Here is a 13,983-nt window from a genome sequence, read left to right as displayed (position 1 = left end):
GTATAGATAAAAAGAGTATAAGTTCATAATAGAAGGATTTAAGTTGAAATGTAGGGTTATTATATAATTAGATGGGTCATTGATTATTATGTTTCTCTCAAATAGCAAGTGATGGCCATGTGAGGTTTCTCTTTGACACTGAGACCTTTTTTTGCTTTGAATGGAAGCCTTACCCCTCCCTTACTCCCTTAATTAGGTCTTCTTTGGCTTTGTCAATTCCTTTCTTCCATTTTCTTAAATAATAAATTACAAAGCTATTTCTTCTTCTTCTTCTTCTTCTTCTTTCATTTTTGACCTTTCGCCAACCCAAATCCCCTCTTGTTTATCACAAAATCCCCATCATTATTTTAGTTATTTCAATAAAAATCTCTCCTTGTATTTCAAATCCGGCAGGTTTTTGTTCCTTTTTCTACACATTCCTTTTTGGTATCAAATTCAAACTATGGCCGGTGTTGTTCTGTTTTCACATTTTGTTTCTTTCTCTCATATCAACCCCATTTCTCCTCCATTTTTTATACCATACTTTTTATTTTTCTTCTTACCTCTCCAATTATTTAACCTTTTATATATATATATATATTATATAAATATGGTTAGAAGATTAGAAAAAATGTTTAAATGTATTTAGTATAATGTTTTAAACGGAGTCATCCTTTGTAAAATAATCTATTAAATGTCTATATTCATATATATATTTATAAGAAAAATTATTAATTTTTAAAATGGGTTTATTTTTATGTTTATGCTTTCAAAATGTTTGTTTTAATCATTCAACCTTCAAATTTGGTTTACCCTTAGAAAAAGAAAAACTTTTCTGATTGGTTTATTTTCAATTTGTAAGCATAACATTTTTTACTTTATGAATATAGAGTGAAATGAAAAATTTGAAACTATAGGAACGAAACTAAACCAAAACTAAGTAGCATACATTGAAGGTTAAATGATGTTACCAAATAAAGTTAGAAAAAATGGTTTTTGAAATAATTAAAAAATGATTTTGTAGATAGGAGCACATGCATAGGAAATGTAGGGTCTTTTGTGTGATTAGATATATATTAAATACATTTCTTTAAACATATCATAGGTTATTAAGAATTATTCTTCTACTTATATTAAAAAGGGGAAGCCCTATGGGACTTTCCTAATTTCTTAAATGATGTTATTTGTTCAATTTCTAAGCTCCATATCAATTATGTTTCAATTAATTAACTCATACCATATATATTCACAATTAATTGAAGTTGTTACTAAATACTATATAACCTTAACCCAACTAGTTCTTAATACATTTTCTTATACTATGTTGATTGATTTACAGTTTCATTTATTAAGTTTAGTGCAGTTTATGGGTCAATGATTGTATCCTATATATATCATAGTATAAAAATTAATAAAATGATAATGTCACGATGGACTATAAATATGTCACCAAAATCCAACAAAATTTTGATGGATAATCACATATATACCTAAAATATTAAATTCTTAAATCAAACACCAAACTCTCACTCATGATTTTATCTTTTTATAATTATTCAAATAGTTGATGGTTTTATATTTATTAAAAATTGGAAATATTAATTTGTTAAGTCTAGTCTTTTAAGTTTCGAAAACCTATCTCGAGATTTATTCAAATACGCTTACTTGGTTTTTAAGAAAAAACCAACAACAAAAAAAATATTTATGTGATATTTTAAACTTTTTTAAAAAAAACTTAAAAATTAAATGAATCTATTCTTATAAATTTATCAATTAAAAAAGATATATTTTTAACCAGTTAAAAAAAGATATATTTTTAACTAATTAAAAAAATATATTTTCAACCAAGAACCAAGAATTAAGTACACATATACAATAAACGTAAATTAAAAAGATAATGTTTCCTAAAAAGTTTTAGGGTTAAAAAAATGTTTTAATTTGTATTTTATTCACTAAATTATTTTTGAGTTAATAAGTGATTACTTTTAAGCTCTTTTTCTTAAACTGAGTCATTGTTGGATCAAAATTATTGGAAAAAACCTTCCAATATTAGAAATAAATGTAGAAAAGAGTAAAAGAAAGAGAACAAAAATGGGAAATAAAATAATCTACTTGAAAAACTTTAAATAAAGAAAAAAAATGAAAGAAAGAAAACCACAAACTCACTAGAAAAAATATACCATACTATAATCACAAATCTAAGTATATCCTAAAGTACTTTTACACTATGAAGCAACTTCTCTTTTTAATGTCTTGAAAAAACTATTCAAAAATTCAATTGAACTAATTAAAAAAGTTAACCATGGTAAAGTTTTTTAGAAAATTTGTCAATCTAGACCTTCTACGTCTAATTAACTATAGTGTTTGAAATCGGTTTTTCTAAAGTAACATTTTGAAATTAAATTTATATAGTAATCCGTTTGATAACCAATTTACTTTTAGAATCTAAATTTATTAGAATGTTATATTGATGATAGGTTTTGTTATAATTTTTTTAGTATTTTTTAAGAGGGAGAAGTAAGAGCATTTTGAACTTGTATACATATAAAAAGAACACAAGTTTATTTAACATAGTTTTTAATAATGTGAATAATTAAAACTATACTAAAATGGGTGGGTATATTTTAAACTCAATAATTTGAAATTTCATTAATATATATAAAATTATTGTTGGATGGAAACTTATACTTTGTGTCAAGTTATAACATTATCGAAATATTCATTTACATGACATTAATGTGCAGTCAAAAAGCATAAATGAAATATCAATATGAAATTAAATATTTTTCTTTGTTTGCAGGTAAACTTAAAGAAGCAATAATAATTCAAATTCAAATTCAAGAATAATAATAATAATTTCAAAAATGATAATGTAAATATAATAAAGTAAGGAAAGTCAATAGTGAGCACGTGGCCTCCCTATTCCTTTGTCAGTTTTTTTTCTTCTTCCCAACTAATAATTATAATTTTGTAATAATAATTTCCAAACAATGAATTAGCTACTTGATATTTAATATTTATAAGGTTAAAGTATATTTTTGGTCTCCCACTTTTTTCCTATGACACAATAATAACAAACAAATCAAACAACAAATTTGTTACTTCTAAGCCTCTTCATCATCAATACTGAGAAAATAATTTAAATCAATTTATTGTAATGTATAAAACCCATAATAATGCATTTAAATATTTTTTTCTCAAAACTAACACTTACTTTTGTTTTGTCTAAAATATTTTATCTTTTCCCCTTTATATATATATGATTGTTTTTCGGAGGCCTTATATTAAAATTTAGTGTAACAATTGAAACACCATATATATAACTTATAAAATTATTTATTTGTAAAGAATTAGTTTAGCTTAGTTGACATTTAAGTAGACTTCAATTTAAATTTCACCCATTTATACTAAAAAACTTATAAATTATTTGAAGAAAAAAATGTCTTGGTTAGTTTAAATATAACCTGGGAGAGTTTAAATTATAATAAAAAAATTACCTATTTAATATACTTTTTTTAAAATACGAAATGCTCACGAAATCAAATTTTAAAATTTAGGACACTATGGTTTATTTAATAACATTTTTATGTTTTATTTATTTATTTAGAATATAGTGTTGGCATTTTACTCCATAAAAATTGCATCATAATTTTAAATACAAGGTATGAGTAGGAAATTGAGTATTAACAACTTCAAACTTCCTAACGTTAAAAACAAAATTGAAAACAAATTATTCTTAGAGAAAGAAAATTAATTTAAGTAGATGTCGTACACTTTTTTTAGGTGAGAGAACGACTCAAAAGCTCGCTTTGATAACATTGTAAATCTATCACTTCCATTAATCTTTTTGAGACAACTACTCTAATATAATGTTTTTACCAAAACTCTATAACTATAATGTTGAGTATCGTGTGATATTAATTTATTTAAAGAGTTGGTTTAATTGCATGTTGTTCATTGAGTGCAATGGTGTGAGATTTATGATTACTCTAATTAGTTTTATTTTGTTTGAGTGTATTTGTATGTTTTGCTATTCATGTGTATTTACCTATAAAGCGTTTTTAATGGTGTTTACTATTGAAGTTTGCACATTATATTCGTTGAAGAACTTCATATTTATCTTTTTAACTGTACACACATTTATTAGTAACTTAATCTTCTTCTCCATCGTTCTCCCCCCTCTCCTCTAACTTAAGCTAAATAATTTTGTGCCTCTAATCACATACTTTCTAACTGTTAACGTATTAATCCAAGGCTTCAAAATTCAGCTCTATCGGCCACCAAATGCCACCCCTTAATATTGAAGGCAACATGAAAATGAAATATGTTCAACTACCTCAATTATAAATACTAGTATGAGTGGTGTTAAAACTAAAAAAATATTACTCAAAATGACATAAAATATATATCGTCCACTTTAAAATCAAAGATTTAATTCTCGTCCTTTCCGAACGTGTGGGAAAAAAAATTCATAATCCGATAAAAAATTGAAAAGCCTTTCAAATTGATCAACAAACTTCAACTACTCCCAACTTGGATTGATGGCAGATGGTGGGATGCTTATAATTGTCCTAGTCAACTAAGTTGTTGAACTAACTTCCACAAAAGCTCATCAAATAGAATCAAATCCTACCAGTAGAGTTTAATATAATTTCAATTTTTCATAATTCAATTTATTATTTAAGTCTCTCACTTTTGATCGGTTTTTCAAAACTATAATTATCAAAACATATATTGATCATATTTTTAGTTCTAATACACCAAAATCATGATTGAAAATTGAACTTAGGGAGTAGATGGTTAATGGTTGACTAGTTCCATTGGTTTCTAAAATGAAAATCAATATACCCAATGAAATGAACTACTTACTGTATTGGTACTAATATATTGATGATACATTTATAATAAATAGCAAGTTAATTAAAATCTTTATGACTCTAAAATGTTGGGTAAATTAGTGATTTAGGAAAGTATTTGATATTTTGTTTGAATGGTTCATTTTTCCATAAATGATTGATCCTCCATCATTGTTGGTTGACCTACCAAGAATTATGAATAAGTAAGTTTACCTAAAAGACCTAATTAAATTGTTTTTCAAATTTGAGTAGGGCTGACAGAGGATATTTTCATTTCGTTATATAAGTTTTCTTAATAAAAAGGTTGAATATATATATAAAAAATTAGTAATATACTGTTATCAAATTAAACTTTTTTTTTAAACTTCACTATTTTGTATCCTAATATTTAGACTTTTAGAAAGTAGTTATTATTTTATTTTGATAAAATATGTCCATTTCACTCAATACATGTCATATAATCAAATATCATTTCAATTCAACACTTTCTCCTATTAATAATTTAATAAATTATTATGTATTCTCCTTGTAAAAGTATGATATATATTCTAAATTTGAATTTATTGTGATTAAAATCAAAATATATAGATAGAGAGTAAAGAAGAGATATTTTGAAAAATAGAAAAATAAACTAAAATATAGCAAAATTTGAGATTCTATTGATAAAAATATATAAGTATTTATCAATATTTATCACTAAAATAATTTGAAATTTTGGTGTATTCATGAAAAAAAATAGTTTTATCGGATAAGAGATCCAAATTCATGAGCCCAATAAGGCCCAAGGTAAAGAGGCCAAGCCCATGAGACTGATGTTTGGTTGGGCACGCCGTCCGCACCAGTTTTTCATCGTCAGACTAAGCTGGACCATTGTCTTGGTAGGAGAGATCAACGAAGAACAATCTTCTTTGATTCCCTCTCATTGCTTCTACCACCTTCAAATTCATCTTTTTCCTTTACTTTTCAGGTATTTCTCACCTTTGATTCTTCTCCACTCTATAACCTTCTTCCTTTCAACTCAGTCAAATATCTTCTTCAGTCCATCACTCTCACTGCAAATTTCTCTTTCTCAATTTTCACTTAATGCTTCACATTACTAACACCTGGAAGGTTGATTGCATTTCTACTATGAATTTTCACATTTCTGCTCCAAGGCTAGACTTTGCTGTTTCTTTAGTTCCCGTCCGCCATTATTGATCACAACTACACCTGCTTTTCGGCCTTAATTATGTATAATTTTCCTGAACTAATTCAGACCACTTACTCTTCTGCTGCATTTCAGTTTCTAGGTTAAGTGAATCGGCCATGGCAGTTGATACAGAACCGGAGCTCTTACCTCAGAAAAAGAACGAACCTTCTGAGGATGAGAAGAGGTATCCTTTACTGGCCTCGAAATTTTGACTTCTTTACATATTCGTCTCCCAGCTACCTTTCTTACTGGTAGTTCTTACTAACCATTGCTTTCTCTGATGTTCTTCATTTTGGTTGTGTATATTAATTCTGGATCAAAAGGAAGGCCAAAATTGTGCCGGGAAGCTTGATGAAAGCTGTAATGAGACCTGGAGGTGGTGAAGCAACACCTTCGGAAGGTGATCAGGTTGCTCACATACACGATTCTATATTTTTTGTTTAACACGTCTCGTGGGGGGGCGGGGGGTTTGAGCCTTGTTAAGATGTTCACTGTTTTGCTTGTTTTAGTTCAAATTCTAAAATAAGTTGTTTGAACTTGATGGCAGTATATGGTGTGTTTGAGTCTTGAATTCGTTTGTTTCTTTGAAAATGTGATGAATCGAGTAAATAGGAAAAGAGAAAATGATATTGTGTGCTTTGGTGGTTGTAGGTTGTCTATCACTGCACCATACGGACACTTGATGGATTTGTTGTTCAATCCACTCGGTCAGAATTTGGAGGTGAGTTGATCATATGCATTTAAGGAATGCGTTGTTGGGCAAGAAGTTATGACATTGAAGTTGATGATTCTTTTATTGGATTCATGAATGTAGTCTGTTATCATTGGCTCTAATGAATGAAGAAGCCATTGGATGGAAAATTTATAGGCTCTAGCCAGAACCCCAAGAATCACGATTTGGAATGTAAAGAAAAAAACTTTATTGTTTGTTTCATTTGTGTAGCTCCTAACATCTTTTTTACATATCAGGGAAGGGAATCCCAACAAGGCATGTTTTAGGCAAAAGCAAAATGATACTGGGATTGCTAGAAGGTATTCCGACAATGTTGAAAGGTGAAGTAGCGATGGTAATTTTCTTTCTTGAACTCAGTGGATCTGTATTTCCTTGGGGCAGAAAAATAACATCCCTTGGACATTTATTACAACTGTTTTTTACTGTTGTTTCAGTTCAAGATGAAACCTCAAATGCACTATGGTGAGGAGGACTGCCCAGTTTCAGTCAGTAGCAGCTTTCCGAAGGGAGATGAACTGCATTTTGAGATTGAGATGATAGATTTCTTTAAGGCCAAGGCAAGAAATTTCAGCATTAAAAGTTCATTTTTTCCACGTAAATCACGTAAAAATCTTGGATTTCAATAAAATCTTCTCAAATATAAGATTCACATGGTAAATGATACATTGGAACCATAAATGAAATCTAGTGATACTTTATTAATGTGTGTGCACATTTTCACTTCCTAACCTTCTCCATACATCCTTTTTGGTTGCTTGATTTGATGCCCTCACCTAAAAGATCTTGTCATGTGTCTGATCATGATCTGATTGTTATTTAACTTTTCTTATTGATATGATTGCAGGTTGTATGCAATGATTTTGGCGTTGTGAAGAAGGTATGGGAGAAAAAATATTATAGGAGCAGTAATGAGTAATATTTTCTTTTGAAAAGGTCTTTTAAGTACAACTTGGGGTGGGGAATTTGAACCTAGAACTTTTTGTCCTTGGAAACATACAAATGTCAGTGAAGCTAAGCTCATGTTGATGGTAATGAGTAATTTGTAGTGCTACTAATGTTGAATACAAATATAATTTTTAAGAAATACTATTTGAGAATAAATAACATCAAATCTTGAGTATACGAACTTAGATACATCAGTGGAACTTCTAATAGTTGCAACTAGCATTGTTGTTTAACGGAACAATTGTGATTTCATATATTTTTATTGACATTTGGATCTCAACTTCATCAAATGATAAGCAGATGATTAGTAAGAGAAATTAAGATAGGATGTTGAAGGTGGGGGTGCTGGGAAAGTTAATCTCGTAGCCTTGAGAAAACCATGTGGAATGCTTTAAAGAAGATGTAAGATGAGTCTACACTTTTTAAGTTCTGAGTTTTTCCCCCAACAGGTTATAAGTGAGGGGCAGGGCTGGGAATCACCAAGGGAGCCGTATGAGATAAAAGCCTGGTATATCCATTTTTCTTAAGTTCTCTTTTATTTGTTTTTGTTTGTTATTTTGAGCACCAAATTGAGTTTGTTCGTTTTATTGAAAATGTGGATGCTTCTAGGATTTCTGCTAGGACAGGTGATGGGAAAGTGATTTTATCACATGCAACTGGAGAGCCATATTTTTTCACTTTTGGAAAGTCAGAGGTTAATGATCTAGTCCTTTTTGAATTTTCTATCCTTTTTTTATTTGTCTACTTCCTCAATCTCTTTTCTTGCATGTTAGGTTCCTAAAGGACTAGAAATGGGGATTGGAACAATGACAAGAGGAGAAAAGGCAGTAATCTTTGTCACTAGTCAATATTTAACTCCGTCTCCTCTAATTACTGTGGAGGATGGTGTTGAAGAAGTTCAATTTGAAGTCGAGCTTGTCCACTTCATTCAGGTTAGTAAAGTCATTGTACAACTAGATTGTTGCTCCATTAATATGTTTGGAGGTGCATTTATGACCCTTGTTTAAATTGGTTCTCTGTCATTAACCTGCTTTGAAAAAGTTGATTAGTTTTTTATCCTTTTGCTATACTTATTTCTTGCAGTTACTGAGTTTGACCCTCTAGTAATGAATGGGTAGGTAAGGGACATGCTTGGAGATGGGCGCCTGATCAAACGCCGCATTCATGATGGAAAAGGTGTGAGTACAGAACTGCATTCTCCTTCAAATTGGCATTTATAAACTTATAAGGAACCAGACAAATTTTAGCCATGAATTTAATGAAACTTCCCTCTATGTTTGTGACTGTAAGAGAAATAATATAATTATCAGTAGCAAATTAATATGGTTATTAGTTGGGGCATATTGGTAAATATTTAGTATGTTGGTTAGGTCTTTTTGCTATAAATAAAAGGAGAGGGGTTGGGGGGGGGGGTTGCAGGCAGAATTTTGTGAGATTTTCTTGTGAGGGAATTTGGGAGAATCGAGCCCTTTTGAAAGGCTAGTGGTTACGGTATTATAGCATATTTCAATATATTTTTATATAATTCTATCCTTTAGTGTGTTCTTGTTTATTCTTTGAGTATTTGCTTGTTAGGTTGGGTACCTAACAGTGACAGACTTGCCCACCCATGTAACATCTTCCCATTTGTTCTTGAAGTAAATTTATATCTGCTTCTGAGATGTCCATTTTATGTCATCGTATTTGAGTCACTTAATATCTCCTTAACATATTACTGTCAATCAACATTACTTCAGTCCAGCAATGATCATACTTCCATACCATATTCTTCTGAACAATCAGGTGACTTTCCAATGGATTGCCCCCTTCATGACAGTCTACTACGTGTTCATTACAAGGCCATGCTGGTTGAAGATAAGAAAGCTTTCTATGACACAAAAGTTGATAATGATGGTCAGCCTTTGGAATTCCGATCTGGAGAAGGGCTTGTGAGTTGCCTTCCCTTTTACCAACGGTTATTTTATTCTCAGCTCATGAATTCTATGTTGATGGTGAGAGCTGACCTACTAGAAAGATTATTATGTAAATAGAATAGGCAAAAAGGGAAATGTCCTTGCGAAAACTTAGTTAGCACATTAAATTGCAGGGCCTACATCATTTGGAAGGAAATGAGCAAAAGTTACAGCCCTTTGGATTGGTTAGGCATGCGGCTGTAAAGTGCATTTGCATGCTTTCTGACCTTAGAAGTAGTATATTGTAGATTGGATACCTGACCTAGGTCTTATCTCTAGAAATAGATTAGTATTTTTCTACCAACTGAGGCTTACATTAACCTTCCAAGTTTCTTGGAGTGGTTTGTTTGAGAGGGTTCCAACAAGTTTTAAAATGATTGTGTCTATGATTCTGGTCAAGAGCTCTGTGCTTTCTAACCTGCAAGTGCGAACAATAACTGTTGAAGTTTATACCATTATTGTGTAATAGGTACCTGAGGGATTTGAAATGTCTGTCCGTTTGATGCTTCCTGGAGAAATAGCCCTAGTTACTTGCCCTCCAGATTATGCATATGACAAGTTCCCAAGGTTACTACTTCATAACCTTCCTTTTTAATAACTTAATTATATCTTTGTTTGTTGAAATGATTAGATGTATGTATCTTTTACATGAATCAATGTAGCTTTTGACTATTGTCGGTCATTTCATCTTCATATTTCCTCTTCCTCAGTCTTTTGAAGAATAACAATCTCTTTTGTACTTTGTTCCATGTGATTAGGCCAGCTAATGTTCCAGCAGGTGCTCATGTTCAATGGGAAATTGAACTTCTTGGTTTTGAAATGCCAAAGGTGCAAATCTATGAAATGAATACTATTGTTATTTTTAAAAATTTCAAGGTTTTTCAGATTTAGACTCTTTGCGTATGTTCTTAATCCGAAATTGCTACTGCATAAATCTCGTATTTGGGTTGTTAGTTATGCATATATTTCTGTGTTTGCAATCTTCAATAACTTCATTTATGAATTATAAGTCCAAAGTGTCCATAGTTTAGTCTGATACTGTTCTTTAAATGTTGAATGAAAATGGATGGCATGAAGCTAAGACAAGGAGTGTCCCACATCCTTAGATATATTCTTTTCTTTTTCATACTCAGAGATATGAAGCTTTCCATTTCAATTTGGGAAAGAAATCATTTCATGAATCCAAAACATCGTCTTAAACAGCTAAAAGATTCTCAAGATAACAATGTACAAAATAAATTGTGTTGCACTATGTTTCTTTGGGATATCAAATCATGTTATAAAATAAGCTCGGTTCATTATCACAGGAATGGGATGGTCTGGATTTCAAAAGCATAATGGATGAAGCAGAGAAGATTAGAAACACGGTATCTTATCCCTTATGTTTGTCTTGGCATCTTGACTAGAATTTGGCATTATTACGCTACATTAGTCTGCTGTATCTTTTGTGTTAACGATTCCAAATGACACTTGTTTTATACTTTATTTCCAGGGCAACAGACTCTTTAAGGAAGGGAAATTTGAACTTGCTAAAGCCAAGTACGAGAAGGCAATCCATTCTGCTTGTACTCTTTTCACCTTTTGTCTAGTAGAGCTTTTATGTAGATATTCAATTGACATCATTTCAAAGGTCATAACATGTAGTCCAAAACATTTTTGTTAAATGAATTTATTGAGCCAGTAGAAGAAATGCAGCAATAACATGTACCAGCCCAAAAAACTTGCTAACTTTTCTTGTTTCTCAACGTTGGCTCAGTTTTGTATTAAGAAAAATATTTGAATTTTTGCGGCAGATGTTTTATATACATACATCTCTAGAACAGTTAGTACTTTTGTCAGGGTCAAGGTGTTATTACTGCTTCAGTACCACCTCTTATTGCAAATAGGGACCGTTTCAGCTACTATTTTGCATAGTTCAAACTGGAAATTATGACTTTCCACATCTTTTTCTGACAAACTTTATTGGATCGAGTGATCAAGCAAATAATCTATAAGCTATTTATGTTAATTGTCCTTAATTTTTATGGGTCTCTGTGATTCTGCAGGTTCTTCGTGAATTCAATCACGTCAATCCACAAGATGATGAAGAAGGAAAAGTTTTTTCTAATACCCGAGTATGTACTTGCAAGCATTTGAACTTGAGTAATCTTTGATTTTAAATTTTTTCCTGGCTCGCTGCTTTGTAGTCCATTTAAGATTGTATATTAATTATTTCATATTTTATCTTTGAAGAATATGTTAAATCTGAATGTCGCTGCTTGCTACTTGAAACTGGGAGAATGCAGGAAGTCTATTGAGACGTGTAACAAGGTATGTTCTATGAATTGTCTATGAAATCACCATTTGACCTCAGCAACTAAATTTATGGCGGCATCATAGATTCTAAATTTGCTGTATCTGACATGATTCCTCGTCTGTTTTCTTCTGAGCCATGATCGTGCCCTGCACCCCACCCCGAAACAAAAGGTTAGGGAAAAGGAGGGTGGGAAAGCAGGAGCACATTTGGAATTTTAATAGATTTTCATTTGATTTTGGTTGAGCAGTAGGATTTAAAATATAATAAGTTATATTAAAAAGTTGGTTAAGATCTAACAAAACTGATGTGAATGGGTTTATTTGGTTACAAGTATTAGCATGCTTGTAAATGTAAATGCATAACTTTTTAATGCTCTTGTAATCTTTCATCTGTTTTGACCCATTGGAAAAATATGGTGTTTGGGTTCCAGCACAAGCCCTTCTTTTATATATTAGGCCTTCAAATGTCTTCTTAAGTGAAATTATGCAGGTTATAGAGGCAAACCCTGCAAATGCCAAGGCTTTGTACCGTCGAGGAATGGCCTACATGACCCTTGGAGATTTTGAGGAAGCAAGGAACGACTTTGAAATGGTCAATTTTCTTATGTCCAATGTTAGGTTTTGGATGTTTTGGATCGTTTACTCCCATTTATAAAGTAGATTTTTCATTCTAATAGATGAAAAAAGCTGATAAATCATCTGAAACGGATGCCACTGCGGCCCTCCTAAAACTGAAGCAAAAGGAACAGGTCAGAATAACATCGTCATTTCCAATTAACCATTAAAGATACGAGTGAAAGTACTTCTAAATATCATTTTACTCTGATGCTTCATTATTCTATCTATAGGAAGTGGAGAAGAAAGCAAGGAAACAGTTCAAAGGACTATTTGACAAGAAACCGGGGGAAATTTCTGAGGTTGGAGATGGAGATAGAGAAGAGCGGAACTCAGGTGAAATTCAGGAAAACTCTGATAAGTTAGAACAAAACGAGGATGACAAATCCTCTGAATTTAGTGATGATAGTACAACAGATGACCAACCAAGGGATTGGTTATCCCGGTTCTGGCCTGCCGGTAGACGGATATTTTCAGCCCTTGGGCTCAATAGATGTTCCATACTATAGATTATGAAGAGAGAGAAGTGACCATATTAGAGAATTATACAATAATTTAATTGGATTATGTACATTAAGATAAGCAGAGATGCAGGATAAAGAATCATCTATATTTTTCTGTCTTTTGAATCTTCAAGTCCAACCTTTTGGATGAGGGATCATAGGGAAGTTCCATGTTTCATTTATGACCTTCAATAGTTTTTTAGGACTACCTCCATTCACCTGTGATCATAAGGTCTATGGAGATGAAATATCTTCTAGAATTTAGGTTCTTTACGGATTAATTTATGCACAACGTTACAAAGTTAAACATTACAAAATTTATTAAAAGAGTCATCATCATCCATGCTCACAAGAATAGACTACAGAAAGTATTACAATTGAATATTTGTTGACGTTGGAATTCTCTCTCTTATTTTGTTCTTGCAATGATTGTCTAATACTTTTAGTTTAGTAATTATTTTGGAAACGAAAAATAAAATGGTTGAATTTAGAAGTAGGGACGCATGATCATAAAAATGCAGTGAGAGATATATGTTTAGATTAGATATTCTTTTTCAATTTTAAAGTGAATCTTTGCAATATCACTTTGTGAATGCAAACAAAATTGAAAACCCTCATCACTTTCCTTGGCCACTTGCTTCTATTCTCCCCTTTCCTTTCTATCCTTTGGTATCTTTTCTTGGTGTTGTCGCTATATATAGACTCTGCCTCTTCAATTTTTGCATCTCATCCAAAGTGAGAAATGGTAGAGATGCCTAAACCTGTTCCCAATCAAGTTGCAAGTTGTGCTCTACGCCGAGTTGTAAAGAAATAATATAATCAATTATGAATTTTCAGATCAATATCAATAATATATTGCAAAGCTAACCAAATTTTCATGTTGTAGTATGCAACATTCGACCCATGATTTTATGAG

The 13,983-nt window shown here is 31.2% G+C and overlaps 1 protein-coding gene across 3 annotated transcripts; it reads left to right on the top strand.

The window, feature by feature from the left end:
- The first annotated feature begins 5,685 nt into the window (after positions 1 to 5,685).
- Positions 5,686 to 13,457, top strand: LOC101214508 (peptidyl-prolyl cis-trans isomerase PASTICCINO1). 3 transcript variants are annotated; one of them, XM_004147862.3, is made up of 21 exons: positions 5,686 to 5,802; positions 6,118 to 6,208; positions 6,348 to 6,432; positions 6,676 to 6,745; positions 6,994 to 7,091; positions 7,192 to 7,314; positions 7,602 to 7,634; positions 8,152 to 8,210; positions 8,312 to 8,396; positions 8,476 to 8,634; positions 8,821 to 8,878; positions 9,485 to 9,630; positions 10,124 to 10,221; positions 10,413 to 10,482; positions 10,962 to 11,021; positions 11,147 to 11,203; positions 11,700 to 11,768; positions 11,887 to 11,964; positions 12,440 to 12,541; positions 12,627 to 12,698; positions 12,798 to 13,457. In XM_004147862.3, the coding sequence occupies exons 2-21, from the start codon at positions 6,141 to 6,143 to the stop codon at positions 13,071 to 13,073; spliced, it is 1,866 nt and encodes a 621-aa protein (XP_004147910.2). In that variant the 5' UTR covers positions 5,686 to 5,802; positions 6,118 to 6,140; the 3' UTR covers positions 13,074 to 13,457. The 3 variants fall into 3 exon arrangements, with proteins under 3 accessions (XP_004147910.2, XP_011653664.1, XP_031740487.1); XM_011655362.2 differs by lacking the exon at positions 5,686 to 5,802 and adding an exon at positions 5,810 to 5,945; XM_031884627.1 differs by lacking the exons at positions 5,686 to 5,802; positions 6,118 to 6,208 and having other exon boundaries at positions 6,355 to 6,424.
- The last annotated feature ends 526 nt before the right edge of the window (positions 13,458 to 13,983 follow it).

Source organism: Cucumis sativus, chromosome 4 (assembly GCF_000004075.3).
Source record: "Cucumis sativus cultivar 9930 chromosome 4, Cucumber_9930_V3, whole genome shotgun sequence".
NCBI lineage: Eukaryota > Viridiplantae > Streptophyta > Magnoliopsida > Cucurbitales > Cucurbitaceae > Cucumis > Cucumis sativus.
Note: the sequence above shows the minus strand (reverse complement) of the source record. Positions and strands in the feature narration are given on the sequence as shown.

What these genes read in the sequence shown, in the direction of transcription:
- LOC101214508 (XM_004147862.3), top strand. Translation starts at nt 6,141, where the DNA reads ATGGCAGTTGATACAGAACCGGAGCTCTTACCTCAGAAAAAGAACGAA. An exon ending in CAAGGAACGACTTTGAAATG is followed by an intron (nt 12,542 to 12,626) that starts GTCAATTTTCTT and finishes TCATTCTAATAG; the next exon opens with ATGAAAAAAGCTGATAAATC. An exon ending in AACTGAAGCAAAAGGAACAG is followed by an intron (nt 12,699 to 12,797) that starts GTCAGAATAACA and finishes TTCTATCTATAG; the next exon opens with GAAGTGGAGAAGAAAGCAAG.